The sequence below is a fragment of the Rhinatrema bivittatum genome, chromosome 4 (genome assembly GCF_901001135.1).
Source record: "Rhinatrema bivittatum chromosome 4, aRhiBiv1.1, whole genome shotgun sequence".
Classification (NCBI taxonomy): domain Eukaryota; kingdom Metazoa; phylum Chordata; class Amphibia; order Gymnophiona; family Rhinatrematidae; genus Rhinatrema; species Rhinatrema bivittatum.
Window position 1 is genome coordinate 181023417 of NC_042618.1, and position 16994 is coordinate 181040410.

At 44.4% G+C, this 16994-nt stretch overlaps 1 protein-coding gene across 6 annotated transcripts in view; it reads right to left on the minus strand.

Moving 5' to 3' along the window:
• Nucleotides 1–16923, minus strand: part of AMZ2 (archaelysin family metallopeptidase 2) — a 31933-nt gene extending 15010 nt beyond the window's left edge. Inside the window, exons 1-4 of one of the 6 annotated variants that reach the window (XM_029599323.1) lie at nt 16789–16923; nt 15423–15705; nt 6570–6743; nt 5934–6062 (exon numbers count right to left, since the gene is read on the minus strand). In XM_029599323.1, the coding sequence (XP_029455183.1) occupies nt 5934–6062; nt 6570–6743; nt 15423–15705 (586 nt within the window). In that variant the 5' untranslated portion in view covers nt 16789–16923. Of the gene's footprint in view, nt 1–5933; nt 6063–6569; nt 6744–15422; nt 15706–16006; nt 16737–16783 lie in introns of those variants that run through there. The other 5 variants (XM_029599318.1, XM_029599320.1, XM_029599321.1 and 2 more) reach the window with 5 other exon arrangements.
• Nucleotides 16924–16994: the final 71 nt, after the last annotated feature.

Here is a 16994-nt window from a genome sequence, read left to right on the forward strand (position 1 = left end):
ACTCAAATTTTCCGCTTTCACTTGGACTCAGTGAGGCTTCTCAGGGAGGTGGAGACAATCTAAAGGCCCAGGTTGGTAATACTAAAATTATAAAACCTGCCACTATTTCTTTTTTAGAAGCATTATGGAATGCACTAGTTTGGTGACTCATCACCCCTGAAAACCATCTCCGGAACTGGTATCTCCCCAACATCCTCATTAGTAAACACAGAAGCAAAGAATTCATTTAGTCTTTCTGCAATGGCCTTATCTTCCCTAGGAGCCCCTTTAACCCCTCTGTCATCTAATGGTCCAACCGACTCCCTCATAGGTTTCTTGCTTCGGATATATTTAAAAATGTTTTTATTATGAGTTTTTGCCTCTATGGCCAACTTAATTTCAAATTCTCTCTTTGCCTGTCTTATCAATGTTTTACACTTGACAATGCTTATGTTTTATCCTATTTTCTTCAGATGGATCCTTCTTCCAGTTTTTGAAGGAAGTTTTTTTGGCTAAAACAGCCTCTTTCACCTCACCTTTTAACCATGATGGTAATCGTTTTGCCTTCCTTCCACCTTTCTTAATGTGTCGAATACATATGGACTGTGCCTCTAGGAGTGTATTTTTAAACAAGGTCCAAGCCTGTTGAACACTTTTAACCTTTGCAGCTGCACCTTTCAGTTTTTTTTTCTAACTATTTTCCTCATGCATGCATGGTTCAGAGGAAGGTATCTTCGAAGGATACTAATGAAACAGGAGAGTTAGGGCATCCCAACAGAAAGTTCCAATAAAAGCAAAAGTAGTCCATGTGCCTATAAGTAAAAGAATCACCTGAGCTAAAGAATTCCAAATTATCCATATCAACTGAAAAGCAGGTTGTTAATATAAACAAAAAACGCACTTTGAAATGTCAGTATGCCAATGCCAGAAGTCTAAGAAGTAAGATGGGAGAGTTAGAGTGTATAGCAGCAAATGATGAGATTGACATAATTAGCATCAGAGAGACTTGGTGGAAGGAGGATAACCAATAGGACAGTGCTATATCAAGGTACAAATTATATCACAATGATAGGGAGGATCAACTTGGTGGGGTTGTGGCACTTTATGTCCGGGAGGGCATAGAGTCCAATAAGATGATAATATACAAGAAACTAAATGCATAGTGGAATCAATCAGGCCGATACAGTAAAGTGCACCCGGGCTAGCATGCCATTTTACTCGATTTGGATGTGCGTTTTCGACATGCGTCCACTACCCCTTATACAATAAGCATGTCAAATAGGCGTGTCCAACCCTCCTGGAAACTAATAGCGCTTATCACATGCCTGGGATACTGAACAATAAATGTGCGGCCAATCCGCACATTTTGCGCTCAAAAATTAGCGCCTGCCCAAGGGCAGGCGTTAATTTCTGTTCAACCAGAAAAAGTGTACAGAAAAGCAGAAAATACTGCTTTTCTGTATACCCTCTGACTTAATATCCTAGCAATATTAAGTCAGAGGAGCCAAAAAGGTAAAAAAAAAAATTTGTGCCATTGGGTAAGGTTAGGGAAATGGACACTCAATTTTACGACCGTCCATTTTCCTAACCCATGGCTGTCAGCGGGTTCGGAAAACAGACGCTCGTAAAATTGAGCGTCTGTTTTTGGAACTCCCTGACAGCCACCTCTCCTGGGCCAAGGAGGCGTAGGAGGGCGTAATTGCCCTTAGCGCCTCCTTTTGCATTATGTATTGCGCGCCCAGGAGAGGGACCTGTGCGCGCATTCAAAAAGCAGGCGCCGATGCAGATTGGCTTTTTTTTAGCGCGTCCATATTGTATCGGCCTGTATATGGGTAGAAATCCCATGTGTGTTGGGTAAGAGTATAGTGACAGAAGTGTACTTCCGTCCATCTGGCCAAAATAATGAGATGGACAATGAAATGCTAAGAGAAATCAGGATAGCTAACAAATTTGGCAGTGCAGTAATAACGGGAGATTTCAATTACCCCAATATTGACTGGGTAAATGTAACATCAGGACTTGCTAGAGATGTTTATTCCATCCAGGAACTTTACAACTGCTTCATGGAGCAACTGGTTCAGGAACAGACGAGGTGGAATGCAGGATCTGGTGAGAGAGGTAATGGTGGTGGGGCCACTTGGCATTAGTGATCAAAACATGATCAAATTTGAAGTGATGACTGGAAGGGGGACAATTTGTAAATTTACAGTTCTAATATTAAATTTTCAAAAGGGAAACTTTGATAAAATGAGGAAAATAGAAAAAAACTGAAAGGTGCAACTGCAAAGGTTAGAGGTGTACAACAAGTGTGGACATTGTTTAAAAATACCATCTTAGAAGCGCTGTCCAGATGTATTCCACGTATCAACAAAGATGGAAGGAAGGCCAAACGATTACCAGCATTGTTAAAAGATGATGTGAAAGAGGCTATTTAGCCAAAAAAAATCCTTCAAAAATCAAAAGGATTCATCTGAAGAAAATAGAAAAAGCAGAAGCATTATCAAGTTAAGTGTAAAACACTGATAAGACAAGATAAAGAATTCGAAATAAAGTTGGCCGTAGAGGCAGAAACTCATAATAAAAACTGTTTTAAATATATCCGAAGCAGGAAACCTGCAAGGGAGTCAGATGGACCATTAGATAACCGATGGGTTAAAGGGGCACTTAGGGAAAATAAGGCCATTGCAGAAAGACTAAATGAATTCTTTGCTTCTGTGTTTACTAATGAGGATGTTGGGGAGATATTGGTTCCGGTGATGAATTTTAAGGGTGAGGAGTCAGATAAACTGAACCAAATCATGGTGACAATACAACAAGCAAAAGAGCAAAGTTCACCCACAAAATGGGAAATCCAAAGAGAAAAGGGGAAACCAAATCATGGTGAACCAGGAAGATGTAGTAGGTCAGACTGACAAACTAAAGAGTAACAAATCACCTGGACCGGATGGTATGCATCCCAGGGTTCTGAAGGAACTCAAAAATGAAATTTCAGATCTATTAGTTAAAATTTGTAACCTATCATTAAAATCATCCATTGTACCTGAAGACTGGAGGGTGGCCAATGTAACCCCAATATTTAAAAACGGCTCCAAGGGTGATCCAGGAAACTATAGATCAGTGAGCCTGACTTTAGTGCCAGGAAAAATAGTGGATACTATTCTAAAGATCAAAATCACAGAGCATATAAGAAAGACATGATTTAATGGAACACAGCCAGCATGGATTTCCCTTTCCTCACAAATCTGCTTCATTTTTTTGAAAGGGTTAATAAAAATGTGGATAAAGGTGAACCGGTAGATGTAGTGTATTTGGATTTTCAGAAGGCGTTTGAGACAAAGACCCTCATGAGAGGCTTCTAAGAAAACTAAAACGTCATGGGATAGGAGGCGATGTCCTTTCGTGGATTACAAACTGGTTAAAAGACAGGAAACAGAGTAGGATTAAATAGTTAATTGTTTCAGTGAAAAAAGATAAACAGAGGAGTGCCTCAGGGATCTGTACTTGGACCGGTGCTTTTCAATATATTTATAAATGAACTGGAAAGGGATACGACGAGCGAGATAATCAAATTTGCAGATGATACAAAATTGTTCAGAGTACTTAAATCACATGTGGATAGTGACAAATTGCAGGAGGACCTTACGAGACTGGAAGATTAGGCATCCAAATGTCAGATGAAATTTAATGTGGACAAGTGTAAGGTGATGCAAATAGGCAAAAATAACCCTTGCTGTAGTTACACGATGTTAGGTTCCATATTAGGAGCTACCACCCAGGAAAAAGATCTAGGCTTCCTAGGATAATACATTGAAATCCTCGGCTCATTGTGCTGCAGCAGTCAAAAAAGCAAACAATGTTAGGAATTATTAGGAAGGGAATGGTGAATAAAACAGAAAATGTCAAAATGTCCCTGTATCGCTCCATGGTGAGACAGCATCCTGAGTACTGTGTACAATTCTGGTCGCCGCATCTCAAAAAAGATATAGTTGCATTGGAAAAGGTACAGAGAAGGGTGAACAAAATGATAAAGGGGATGGAACAGCTCTGCTATGAGGAAAGGCTAAAGAGGTTAGGGCTGTTTAGCTTGGAGAAGAGATGGGTGAAGGGGTATGATAGAGGTCTATAAAATCATGGGAGGTCTAAAAAAAATGGGTAATTGTGAATTTACTCTTTCAGATAATAGAAGGACTAGGGGGCACTCCATGCAGTTAGCAAGTAGTACATTTAAAACAAATCAGAGAAAATTCTCTCTCACTCAACGCACAATTAAGCTCTGCAATTTGTTGCCAGAAGATGTGGTTAGGGTAGTTAATGTAGCTAGGTTCAAAAAAGGTTTGTATAAGTTCCTGGAGGAGAAGTCCATTAACTGCTATTAATCAAATTGACTTAGGGTTTGATTTTCAAAGCAGCACATGGGCGTACATGTGCGTGCGCTACTTGGCGCGCGCACATGTACGCCCGATTTTATAACTTGCACGCTCAGAAGTTATAAAATCAGGGGTTGATGCGCGCAAAGGGATGCACAATTGTGCACCTTGTGCGTGCCGAGCTGCGCTGCCTTCCTCCATTCCCTCCCAGGCCACTCCGAAGTCGGAGCGGCTTGTGAAGGAACTTCCATGCCCCATAACCTAAGCTTCCCACCCCTTCCCCTAACTCCCCCCCCCCCCCCCCCCCCAGCCCTACTCTAACCCCTCCCTCCCAAAGTCTAATCCTATCTTTTGTGCCTGCCTGGAGGCAGGCGCAGGTTGCATGTGCCGGCACGCATGCAAAAAAGCAATACAGCAGCAATGGCCGCTGTGTCGGAGGCCTCTGGCCCTGGCCCTTTTTGTAAGCCCCGGGACTTACATGCGTCCTGGGGCTTTACATGCATCACCGGGCCTTTTTAAAATAGGCCTGGCGCGCGTAGGGCTTTTAAAATCCAGCCCTTAGGGAATAGCCACTGCTATTACTGGCATTAGTAGCATGGGATCTACTTAATATTTGGGTACTTGCCAAGTACTTGTAACCTGGATTGGCCACCGTTGGAAACAGGATGCTGGGCTTGATGGACCCTTGGTCTGACCTAGTATAGCAATTTCTTATGTTATCTTAAAACATTGATTTTAGCATCTCCATTTGATTTTCCAAATGTGCACTTCAGCTTTACTACACTGCCAGAGGCAAGTTTTCAAAGACATCTACAACTAGAAGTTTGTACTTAAGCTCCACAAAGCAGGGCTTGCTATCTCAGTTATCTTTCTTATACCAATTTCTATTCAAGCAGTTATTTGTCTCTGCATAGCTTTGACAACTGCAGTATTGCCATTAAGTACATGTATATGTATTGTGTGTGTCAGGTCTAATGTACTGCATGAATCCTATGCCAGTTTTCAGGAAATCCACAATGAGTATTCATCATGTTTTCTTATGTACAACGGCTCTAGTTCATGGTTAATTTGCTTTTTTTGGTTAGCCTAAAAACCAGGTCCACTTGAAGCATTTAGAGGAATTGTGTTCCTGCCGTAAAGCTGTCTAAACTACAAGTAGTCAAGTTTGACTGAAAATGTACTGAAAAATTTTCCATGTACTGAAAGTGTCCTCTACTGGTCAAAGGCCGGTACTGTACCCTGTGTCTCTTGCATAGTACGCACCAGTCAGTCTTACTAAGGTTTAAACAAGCAGAAACTCACAATACACACAGCACCTTTTATATTATGGTTTTCAGCTAACAGAAAATGACACTAATGTGCATCTAATATGAAAAAGAATAGCCACTGATATTGGAGACTTTGGAGCCAGCTATATGAAAGTACCACTTTAAACAATATTTAAATCACTACAGTGCAGAGGGGTGACTGGAAAATAAATGTTAAGACTGATTAAGGTTCACAATATTTAAGAAAAAGAACAGGAAAAGCAAGCGGACTTAATTGAGAACCTTTCTATGCGTGCTTTAAGTACAAAAAATACAATACCGTCCGTCAGAGAAGCTTGGCCAAAGACAAAATTCCAGGACTCTTTTGGGTACAGATCTATCATTGTGATCCCCACTATACAAAAAGCATCCTTGGGTTTCTTCTGTTTTAAGTATTTCAGTAGGTCCTCTGTATAATAAAAAGGAGGACATTTTCAATCACTGAAAGAAATACTAGGGACAAGAAAATGTTTTATTATGATTAAAGATCCACTATCTCTATGAAATCATGTTAAAGAGGTTGGTAAACCATGATAAAGCACAAAAGGGGATGATACAGAGCATGACAATCTCCAGCAATAATATGAACTCAATATACACACAGGAATCAGTGAATGGCTGTGAGAGGATAACTACTTTGTCACAAAGTGACTGGGTCTAGTGTCCAAGAGCCAAGAGGACAATCCACTCTCCCTTCACCACAATAAATTAAATGTGAATCACACCACTCCCACCTCATTATTTGTACTTATAATTTATAGAAAAAAAAATCAGTCTTAAGCAAGCATCTTATCTGAAAAGACATAAAAATTCTCTCAATTTCACTTTCTATAGAGGGGCTTAGAACTGAAGACTTGTCATCTGTTTGGGGGTCAGGAAGAAATTGCTACAATCACCTTACGCTTTTGCTAAGTACCTGCGTGAATCTGTAGGTTCTGTGTGTGGTCATTGACTCGAAATGCACAGCCTGTATTTGACACAGGAATGGGTTCCAGGATTTTCACAGCCAAGCCAAAATAAAATGCTTCACAATAATCTTTCAGCCAGTGAACATAAACTTCAGTAGTAACTCTGGAGTCACCAAAGGAGCCTGAGCAGACAAGCAGAATGCTAACATCAGAGTCTGTTTCGATGAAAATATCTGTTGCTTTCTTAATGAAATCTCGAGACTATATTTTTTTTTAAATAAAATTAAAGATTCATGTCAAGTTTCACTTTTTATAAAAGTCCTAAATAAATGAATATCTTGGTACACTGTGGAAATGGGTACAAACAGAATACAAGCCCCTTAGGGATACGGAAATACCTCCAGTACCTGAATGTAATCTGCTTTGAAGTGTCAAAAAGAAGAATATACATTTTTTAGAAATGCAACAGTAACTGGGCATACTGGATTGGCTAATTGGTTTTTATCTGCTACCATTGACCATATTAATAACACTTTATTGATCCTCAGTATAACCGAGCCTTTGATATCTAAGGAATGAATGGAAGTTCTTGGAGCCCCTGGAGAGTGGGGTCCTTTGCTCAACAGGCTACAGGTGCAGAGCTGCAACTGACCTCAGCATGGTGTAATTTTAAAACCAAAGTTGAAAAAAAAAACCCTCCAAAACTAAGATGATGGAAGAAACCAACTTCTCCAAAATGTTTTTGTACAAAAAAAAAAGTATTTGAATTTTTATTGCTATCGTAACTTAAAAAAACATGGCATATTTACAAATATGAATACATAAACATTACTGACTTCTACACATTAGAATTTGACACCTCCATAGTGTGGCTGTGTGCATTTGGAACCAGTATGTCTAAAGGTATGACATTAAGTTTCACTAGACCCCTCATATTTTCTACTTCTTCCTAGGTGTCTACCCTATTGCACATTTTGGTATCATCTGCAAAAAGACAAACCTTTCCCAATAGTACTTCTGCAACACTGCTTATGAATACGTTGAAAAGAATTAATAAAAAGATTGATCCTGCAGCATACCACTATTAACAATCCTTTTCTCAACGTGAACTCCATTTACCACTACCGTTTATTATCTCCCACTCAACCAGTTTCTAACCCAATGAGTCACTTTAGAGCCCATACCTAGGGATCCTCAATTTATTTAAGTCACTTATTTGGAACAGTGTTGAATGCCTCACTGAAATACAAGTACACTATATCTAACGTTTTTTCTTGATCTAAATCTTTAGTAACTCAATCAAGAAATTGATCAGGTTTGTCTGACAATACCCACCTCTGGTAAAAACATGCTGCCTTGGATCTTCTTATCCATTGGATTTCAGAAACTGCACCATGGAGAAATTAATTTACTTATTTCCCTTCTTTCAGTCCAGCCAGACCAGTACAGATATATGCTGGTAGATGGAAAGACTGACAGGCTCGATGTAGGAAAATTAGTTTCTTACCTGATAATTTTCGTTCCTGTAGTACCACGGATCAGTCCAGACTCCTGGGTTTTGCCCACCCTCTAGCAAATGGAGACAGAGCAGTTATCAAAACAAACTCCGCCTATAAATAAGCTGGTGCCACCTACAGTCCCGGTAGTATTACTCAATGTCAAAACAGAATGGAAATCTCAGGAGGAGAGGAGGAGAAGGAGTGAATTCCATCTGCAAGCTTACCGGGGGTGAGAGCCCAGCTGTTTCCGGCCCCTACGGGGTAGCTCCTGCCCTCCCGTGTGACGTCATCCGTTCGGGACCGGCGGGGTCCTTAAAGCCAGCCCACATTTCTATTGAGTTCGAGGAGAGGAGGAGGAGTGAATTCCATCTGCAAGCTTACCGGGGGTGAGAGCCCAGCTGTTTCCGGCCCCTACGGGGTAGCTCCTGCCCTCCCGTGTGACGTCATCCGTTCGGGACCGGCGGGGTCCTTAAAGCCAGCCCACAATTCTATTGAGTTCGAGGAGAGGAGGAGAAGGAGTGAATTCCATCTGCAAGCTTACCGGGGGTGAGAGCCCAGCTATTTCCGGCCCCTACGGGGTAGCTCCTGCCCTCCCGTGTGACGTCATCCGTTCGGGACCGGCGGGGTCCTTAAAGCCAGCCCACATTTCTATTGAGTTCGAGGAGAGGAGGAGAAGGAGTGAATTCCATCTGCAAGCTTACCGGGGGTGAGAGCCCAGCTGTTTCCGGCCCCTACGGGGTAGCTCCTGCCCTCCCGTGTGACGTCATCAGTTCGGGACCGGCGGGGTCCTTAAAGCCAGCCCACATTTCTATTGAGTTCGAGGAGAGGAGGAGGAGAAGGAGTGAATTCCATCTGCAAGCTTACCGGGGGTGAGAGCCCAGCTGTTTCCGGCCCCTACGGGGTAGCTCCTGCCCTCCCGTGTGACGTCATCCGTTCGGGACCGGCGGGGTCCTTAAAGCCAGCCCACATTTCTATTGAGTTCGAGGAGAGGAGGAGGAGTGAATTCCATCTGCAAGCTTACCAGGGGTGAGAGCCCAGCTGTTTCCGGCCCCTACGGGTAGCTCCTGCCCTCCCGTGTGACGTCATCCGTTCGGGACCGGCGGGGTCCTTAAAGCCAGCCCACATTTCTATTGAGTTCGAGGAGAGGAGGAGAAGGAGTGAATTCCATCTGCAAGCTTACCGGGGGTGAGAGCCCAGCTGTTTCCGGCCCCTACGGGGTAGCTCCTGCCCTCCCGTGTGACGTCATCCGTTCGGGACCGGCGGGGTCCTTAAAGCCAGCCCCTTTTACGCCGTGTCGCAACCGCCGGCGCGCGACTTAGCTCCGACTTTGCTCTGGACTTTGATATGGACTTGAAATTATTTTAAGGTGAACGTGGACTATTAATTTGTGGACTCCACCTCAACCTCCGCAAAAGGATCAAGAAACGAAGAGAAGCCATGTGGGTAAGCCTTCTATTAAACTTGATTATCACTCAGTGACATGCCTCATACAAAGCGGAAGGGGCGTCTGCGAACTGAGACCTCTGCCCCAACTCCAAACGCTCTTTCACAGCCATGTATAGAAGGATTTTTTGCCCCGGCAGCAGCCTCAAGTCCTGGAGCAAAGTCTGCTGAGGGATTAGGGGGGGAACACAACCTATCCCTCTTAGACACCAACATCTCATTAAGCCCAGGAGCCCCTGTAACGCCCTCCCCCCCTTGCCACGGTAGCCCTCAGGAACCCGACCGAGAGATTCGGCTACTAGCCGTAGGAAACTCTGTTGCAGAGGGGGCACCTGAGGGAAATGCCTTGGATAAATTACATCTGATTAGTGGAACTCCAATTGATAAAAATGTGAAAGAGAATGTGATTCTAACAAAGAATGTGATAGAAGGAGTATCTGTTAAGAAATATATAGGTGAGGGAGGGGACCCGAAAGGAGAGATCCATAAGATCTTTGAGATCTCCCGCGAAGATGGGAAGAGTGCCAGCTTTACTTTGCAAAAATTACAAAAACCGAAAGAAGTCACATTGGATGCTATCTGGAACGCTATAACAAAGTTAGAAAATTCTATATCATCACTTGCTAGTTCAATCAATGTATCTCAAAACACTATCCAGCAGATGGAAGTCAAAGTTAATAATCATGAAGGCATTATTGAGGATATGTCTGGGAAAATAAAGGGAGTACAAGAAGTGCAAACTAATCTGATTCAATCGGATAATATGATGAGAAGGAGAATAGAAAACATTGAGAACAAATTAAGATACTTAAACTTAAGGATATTAAATTTCCCGTATATTAAATTGATCTCCCCTAGAGAACATTTTAAAAAATATTTAACGGAGATTCTCCTAATGCCTTCTGAGTCATTACCTTTGCTATCTAAGATATATTATGCACCAGCACCAAAAACAACTGAGGATACTGGATTACAACCCCCTAATATAAATCTTGAAACAGATTTGACAGCTTTTTTGGAAGCTCCATCTATTGATCAAATAGAATACTGGGGAACTTTATTGGTGTCCTTCATACATCCCTCTGATAGAGATTTAGTATTAAGGTTGTTTCTTAAAAACCGTAAGAAGTTATTTTATGGGAAAAAGGTATGGATATACCCAGACATCATGAGAGACACGCAAATTTGTAGAAAACTATTTGTTGGAATGTGTCAGGAAGCAAGAGCATTAGGTATGCAGATAAATGTGAGATACCCATGTAAATGTTTACTGCAATATAAGGGGAAAAGTTATATTTTTTACGAACCAATAAAACTTAGGGGTTTTTTGGATAATTGCAAAGTTGAGATTCCCACCCTATAATCGGTTCAGGTGCATTAGGTTAAAATAGGCTGTGTAAATTCTCTATAATTTAAATATTGAAAAGTTTCTTTTTGATGATGTTCCAATTAATTCTTTGATCCTTTGGTTTCTTTATGTATTACAACCAGGAAAGAGAATGTTTTTCTGTATGTATTATTATAAAATATATAAATAAAGAATTAAAAAAAAAAAAAAAAGAATGGAAATCTCAAAACCATTATAATTATATACAGAAAAATAAACAAACCGGTCCACCGAATCCTCCCAGGACCTGAACCTTGAGAACCACTTGAGGACAAAATTCAGAACTCTGCCAATCTGAAATAAGATAATATATAAGAACCAAGCGAACTCTCCCTTTCTCTCATGTCTGAGATGGGCGGGATTCTGGACTGATCCGTGGTACTACAGGAACAAAAATTATCAGGTAAGAAACTAATTTTCCTTTCCCTGTACATACCCTGATCAGTCCAGACTCCTGGGATGTACCAGAGCTTCCTTAATTGGGATAGGATCTGGAGAGGCCCGCTCGAAGCACTCCCTCTCCAAATCATCCCGCAACTGGAGCCTGAACATCCAGTCTGTAATGTCTTGCAAAAGTATGCAAGGATTTCCACGTAGCCGCCCTGCATATCTCCTGCGGTGATACCATCTGACACTCTGCCCAAGATGCCGCTTGCGAACGAGTAGAGTGGGAATGCAGACCCGTAGGAAGGGATCGTCACACTCCAGGTGCGCTGCGAGGAGCGAGTCATCATCCGCGTCGACGCCGGGTCACCCCCTGGATCCGGGATTGGAGCCCCCCCACTCAGTGAAAGGGCCAAGTGCACCCTGGGACCCTCCCCCCCGTGGCTCCCAGATTGGAGCCCCCCGTCCCCAGCAAGCAGGGCACCTTCGCAGGCGTGGGGTCAGCCGGTGGCCCCCCCTTCGGCAGCAGGCTCTGCAGATACGCCTGGTGCATTAAAACCACAAAATCCGCCGAAAACCCGGCTGGAGACGGAAGGGGGGGAAGGAGGGGTTCTCTGGGGGGGGGGGGCGGTGGTGCTGAGGGGGGACCCGGGTCCCGAATCGGGGTCGAGCGCGGGGAAATATCCTGCTGAGACTCCTCAGCGTCCGAATCCATGCAGCTCTCCAGCTCCAAGATGGCCACCGCTCCCGCCAAAGAAGGGGGCGGGGCCATCCCCCGAGAGCCGCGGCGTTCTGATCGCGGCAGCGAAGAAGACTGAGGAACCGGGCCGGTCTCGCCCCTGGGGAGACATCTGCCGCAGGAGCCATCCCGCGATCCACCCTGCCCCGGGCCGCCACAGGAAGGGCACCGAACGCGCTGCATCGCGCGGGCCCGGGGGGGGGAACACCTGCGTCGAGGTCCGGATCCGGGGAAACTCACGCCGCGGGAGGAGCGGGCTCGTGTCGCCCAGGCTCAACTCGCCAACCCTCCCCTCAGAAGCGACAGGGGAATGGGGCCTCCCTGACGCTGCGGCCCCGGGGAATGCTACGTCGTGGGGCCGAGGGGGAGGGGAGAGGTCCGACCGCGGAGCAGCGTAGGGGAGAGGCTGGCACCACCAGCATCCACCTCTGCAGTCCCACTGGATAAGCTGAAAAGCAAACAGAACAGCCCAAAACAAACTTACCTGGAGGAAGAGAGAAAGAAGACAGCAAAAGGAACACAGTCCTGCTGGCAAGCCCACCAGGGCTGCAAGACCCGGGTAGGGAGCTCAGAGAGACCCCTAGGAAAATTTTAACAACTTTTTTTTTTTTTTAAACCCAGGCCTGCTTGATCCTATCCTTAGAAAGAGAATAAGCAATGTGGAAAGAAATACCACTAAAAGGGGGAACAATGGTTCCCCAGCTCACATCTGCTGGAGTCAGAGAGATACTGAGGATCACAGGAGGGTGCACCTGCTTATATCCCAGCACCCTCCGAAGTTTGCTCTGACTCCATCTGCTGGACGGGGGACATAACCCACCATCTGGACTGATCATGGTACGTACAGGGAACAAGAAATATAAAATCATCAGCAGTAAAACTGTACTAACAAAAAGAACATATTTCGAAACAGCTGATGAGTGGAATATCCAATAATTAAAAACTCATATAAAAAATTCTAGATACCAATAAAATATTTCAAAATAGCAGACTCAAAGACCAAGAAATGAAAAATAAGGATACAACAATTTTTTTCCTCTGCATACCTGGGAACGTTTGATATCCAGGTGTCCTGAGATTGTTCTGAATTAGCAGGAGGTGGGGTGGTTTGCTTGGAACTTTCTCCTCTCTCAGTCACATACCAGCGCTCTCTCTCACACTGGCTCTCAATTACACACCTATACACACATGCTCTCAGTCACTCACATATACACATGCTTTTTCTCTCACTTATATAGGCTCTTAATTACACATTTACACACATGCTGTCTATCTTTTCACGCTTACACACATAGGCTTTCAATCACACACATACATGCTGTCTTTTTCTCTCACACACAGACTCTCATTCACATGCTTATAAACATGTCCTCTCTTTCTCTCATTTACACACAGGCTCTCAATCACACTCTCACATGCTCCCTCACCTAAATCAGCTCTCAGTCACACACAGACACACATGATCTCTCTCTTACTTATACACATAGGCTCTTAATCATACATACACATGATTTCTCTCACACACAAAGGATCGCAATCATACACATTTCACACAAACAGGTTTTCAATCACAAACTTACACATACAGGTTCCCAATCGTAAACTTACATTCATGCTCTCTCTCTCACATATACAGGCTCTCAATCATTCACATACATGCAATCTCTCACTCACACACACAGGATCTCAAACACACATGCTTACTCGCTCATTCACTCTCTCTCTCTCCCCCACCCCGGGAACTCGCGGCAGCAGCAGCCTCCTCCCAACGCTAACCTCCTTCATTTTCAGCCCTCACGGAGGAGGAGTCCCATCGGCCGCGGTTGAAGCTCTTCTTTATTTTCCTCCGAGCCGCGCTGCAGTCTTCTTTTCGTCGGACCGACGCTGACCACACTAGCGTGGTCTCTTCTTCCCGCGCACGCACCCGATGCTCACCACTTCCTCTTCTGGGCCGCGGGCGGGGGGAAGAGAGCATGCCGGTGCCGACTCCAGCTATTCTGCCGCTTCCTCTTCCGGGCCGCGGGAGGGGCGGGAAGAAGAGAGCATGCCGGTGCCGCCGACTCCAGCTATTCTGCCGCATTCCGCCCGGGCTGACAGCATTTTAAGCCCGGGCGGAGGAGGACCGGGGAGCAGCTGGGTCAGCGGGGGACTGGAAAGTGTGGCGACACACTGATTTAGATTTGTCTGCGAGCCAGATGCAGCCATCAAAAGAGCCATATCTGGCTCGCGAGCCATGGGTTCCCGACCCCTGCCATAAACCCATGCATCTAGACTGGTCTGGCTGGCTCCCTGAAGAGGAACCTCTGCTTTAGCAGCGATTTCATTAATTTAATCACCACTGAGATCAGATTAACTGGACTCCCACATTGTATTATTTAAAGTTTAGTTCTAGTCCACCCTGCCCACTGGTAAAGTTGTAAAATCCTACTATAGCTTCAGAAACATATAAACTATAACAGTCAGGGCTAGAGTGCTTATTTGCAGAGATGATAAACTAATTTAAAAACTTTGGTACTAGCCGAAATGTGTTGTTTTTTTTTGTTTGTTTTTTTTGTTTTTTTTTTACAAGACAGGAAATTGTTTCCATATTATTTTTCACTTTTTAAATTGTGCTGTTTAGTCTTTTTTAGTTTTTATTTTCCTTTTTTGCTTCTTCCCCCTCCCCCTTTTTCTCATCCCAGTTGCCCCTTCAGCCACTATCTATCTACATCTCTTCATGCTTCTTCCTCCCTCACAGCACTCCCCCTGGGAATTTTAGTACAATGTGTTAAGACATGAGGCAGCTCTGGGTCACAGTGTCTTAGCTAGAGCCCTGCAGACAGGACCAGCATTTCACCTCCCTGGTCCCTTATGTAGGGACAGTGGATTTTCAGACCTTGCTCTGTACCTAACATGGATGGCACCTTAAAGAGGCCGAGGCCCACATCAACACTGGTGAAGCAGCAGCTTCTTACACCAGACCCCACATCTGAAATCTGTGGTATCTTCTCCACCCTGCCCCTGCAACAGCTGCTGAAGTTTAGGTGCCTGACTGGACACTCAGGTATTTTCCCAATCCTGAGTACCGGTGAAGCCAGAGGCTCAAAGAGGAAGGATTGCTGCCACAAGGATGACACATGCTGGTGTATGAGTGACTCCGAAAATTTCAGTTTTGGGAGGTCAATCGCCTTTCAGTTCTCACACCATGAAAGGATCTAGCTAATTCATCTGGAAACTGGATTGAAGGGGAGAATGTAGCCAAAAATGCAATCATCCAAGAACTAACAATCTGTTTCATAATGATGGCATTGTCTTCCTGCATTTTTTTTTTTACAACAAATTATGATGTCATCAGCCATGAGATACAGCTACCAGCCCACAAACGAAGAACTCCTTTTAAACACTTAGTGATCATGCTAAACTGAAATACCAATAGGTTGGATATAAATGGTCCTTTTCTTTGCACTTGGTATGCTTCTATAAGGACAGCGATAAAACTGTTCAAAGTCTTGAGTGGCTTCTGGGTGAGAGGGAATCCAATCGGAATCAGAGTGCACAGCGACAGACTGGAAGAGAAAACTATCCGACCGGAATGCTTCATTCAGCAAATGTCGCTCTCCTTGGCTGAACTTCTCGTACAGCTTAATGAGTTCCCCATTTCTGGATATCAGTGCTGTTTTTAGAGCCTGTTCTGAATGTCTAATGACCCGCATCTAAGACAAAAACAAGTATTTTATTTATATTATTAATTTCTGAATATCACTGAATATCAATTTCTGAATATCTGGGCCATCAAGCCCAGGATCCTGTTTCCAACAGTGACCAATCCAGGCCATAGGAACCTGGCAAGTAACCAAAAACTAAGTCTATCCCATGTTACCATTCCCCCTCTTTCCTGTGTATTCTTACAACTTTTTCTCTTTTCTGTTTTTACATTGCATCAGATTTTCACATACCACAAGATTTGCGCAGAGCTGCACAGCCATATAAAAAGGGACGTCTCTTCATACTCACTTGGAACTGCTGAAAGATATCCTATGTTCATTTCTCACAATGAACAGCAACCAGGAAAAGTGAGTGACATCTGTCACTCTTCTGGCTCCAGATACGTCAAGCCCTTTGAGCACAGCATGGTTGCTTACATGTTTAACATGTGAATGACTTTTCCTGAAATAAGTCTACTCCAATACGAGTGATAGCTCTGATGTCCAAGAATGACAATGCATAGGTCTCCCGCTGGGAACGTTAAGTATTGAAGGCATGCATTGCGAGGAGTTCTGCAGGCTATTTAATGTAGGGATGAAACCCTTATGTGGGAAGATAAAGGCTCTATTTCCCACTGCCCCTATCCTTACTGTTTTGTGGTGATGCGTTATCAGTGCCGTAGCTAGAAAATTTAGTATTTTGTATTGAGATCCAGCACTTGGGAAGTCTCCTCCCCGCGGCCTTCCCCTTCCCTTCCCCATCCGCCAAGTGGGCAGTAATGACGGTTTTACCTAGGAATGCGCTTTCGCTGGTTTCCTCTTAATTAGCACGTGCTACTCAAAAACAGAAAACATTTTTCCCCGCAACCCAAAGCTGACAGCGCAGGCTTCGTCTTATGCCACTGCACCCCCTCAGGACACAGCCCTGCCCCAACTACTTCTCAGGTTAAGAAGCAAGACTAGCGGCTTGCACAGCGGCCCCTCGTTTCTGCCTTTTAAATGAAACCCAGAGCCGTGCTCAATAATGTAAACGTAAACGTATCCCCATCCCCGTCCCCTCCCTCTCCCCCTAGCTGAGCCACCTCACCTCACCTCCCCCTCCGGAACTGAAAATACAAATACACCAGCGAGAGTGCGCCGAGCCCAGCAGTGCCGCAGCAATCGTCAGAAGTGCGTCACTGGGGCTTAGGGGACGGTAGCGCGCGGGCCCCGCCCACCGGAAGACGGAAGCACGAGGCGCGCTTGATGCTGAGCCGGGCGCTGAAGGCCTGGAATTTCATCCTCTCTTCTACACCGGG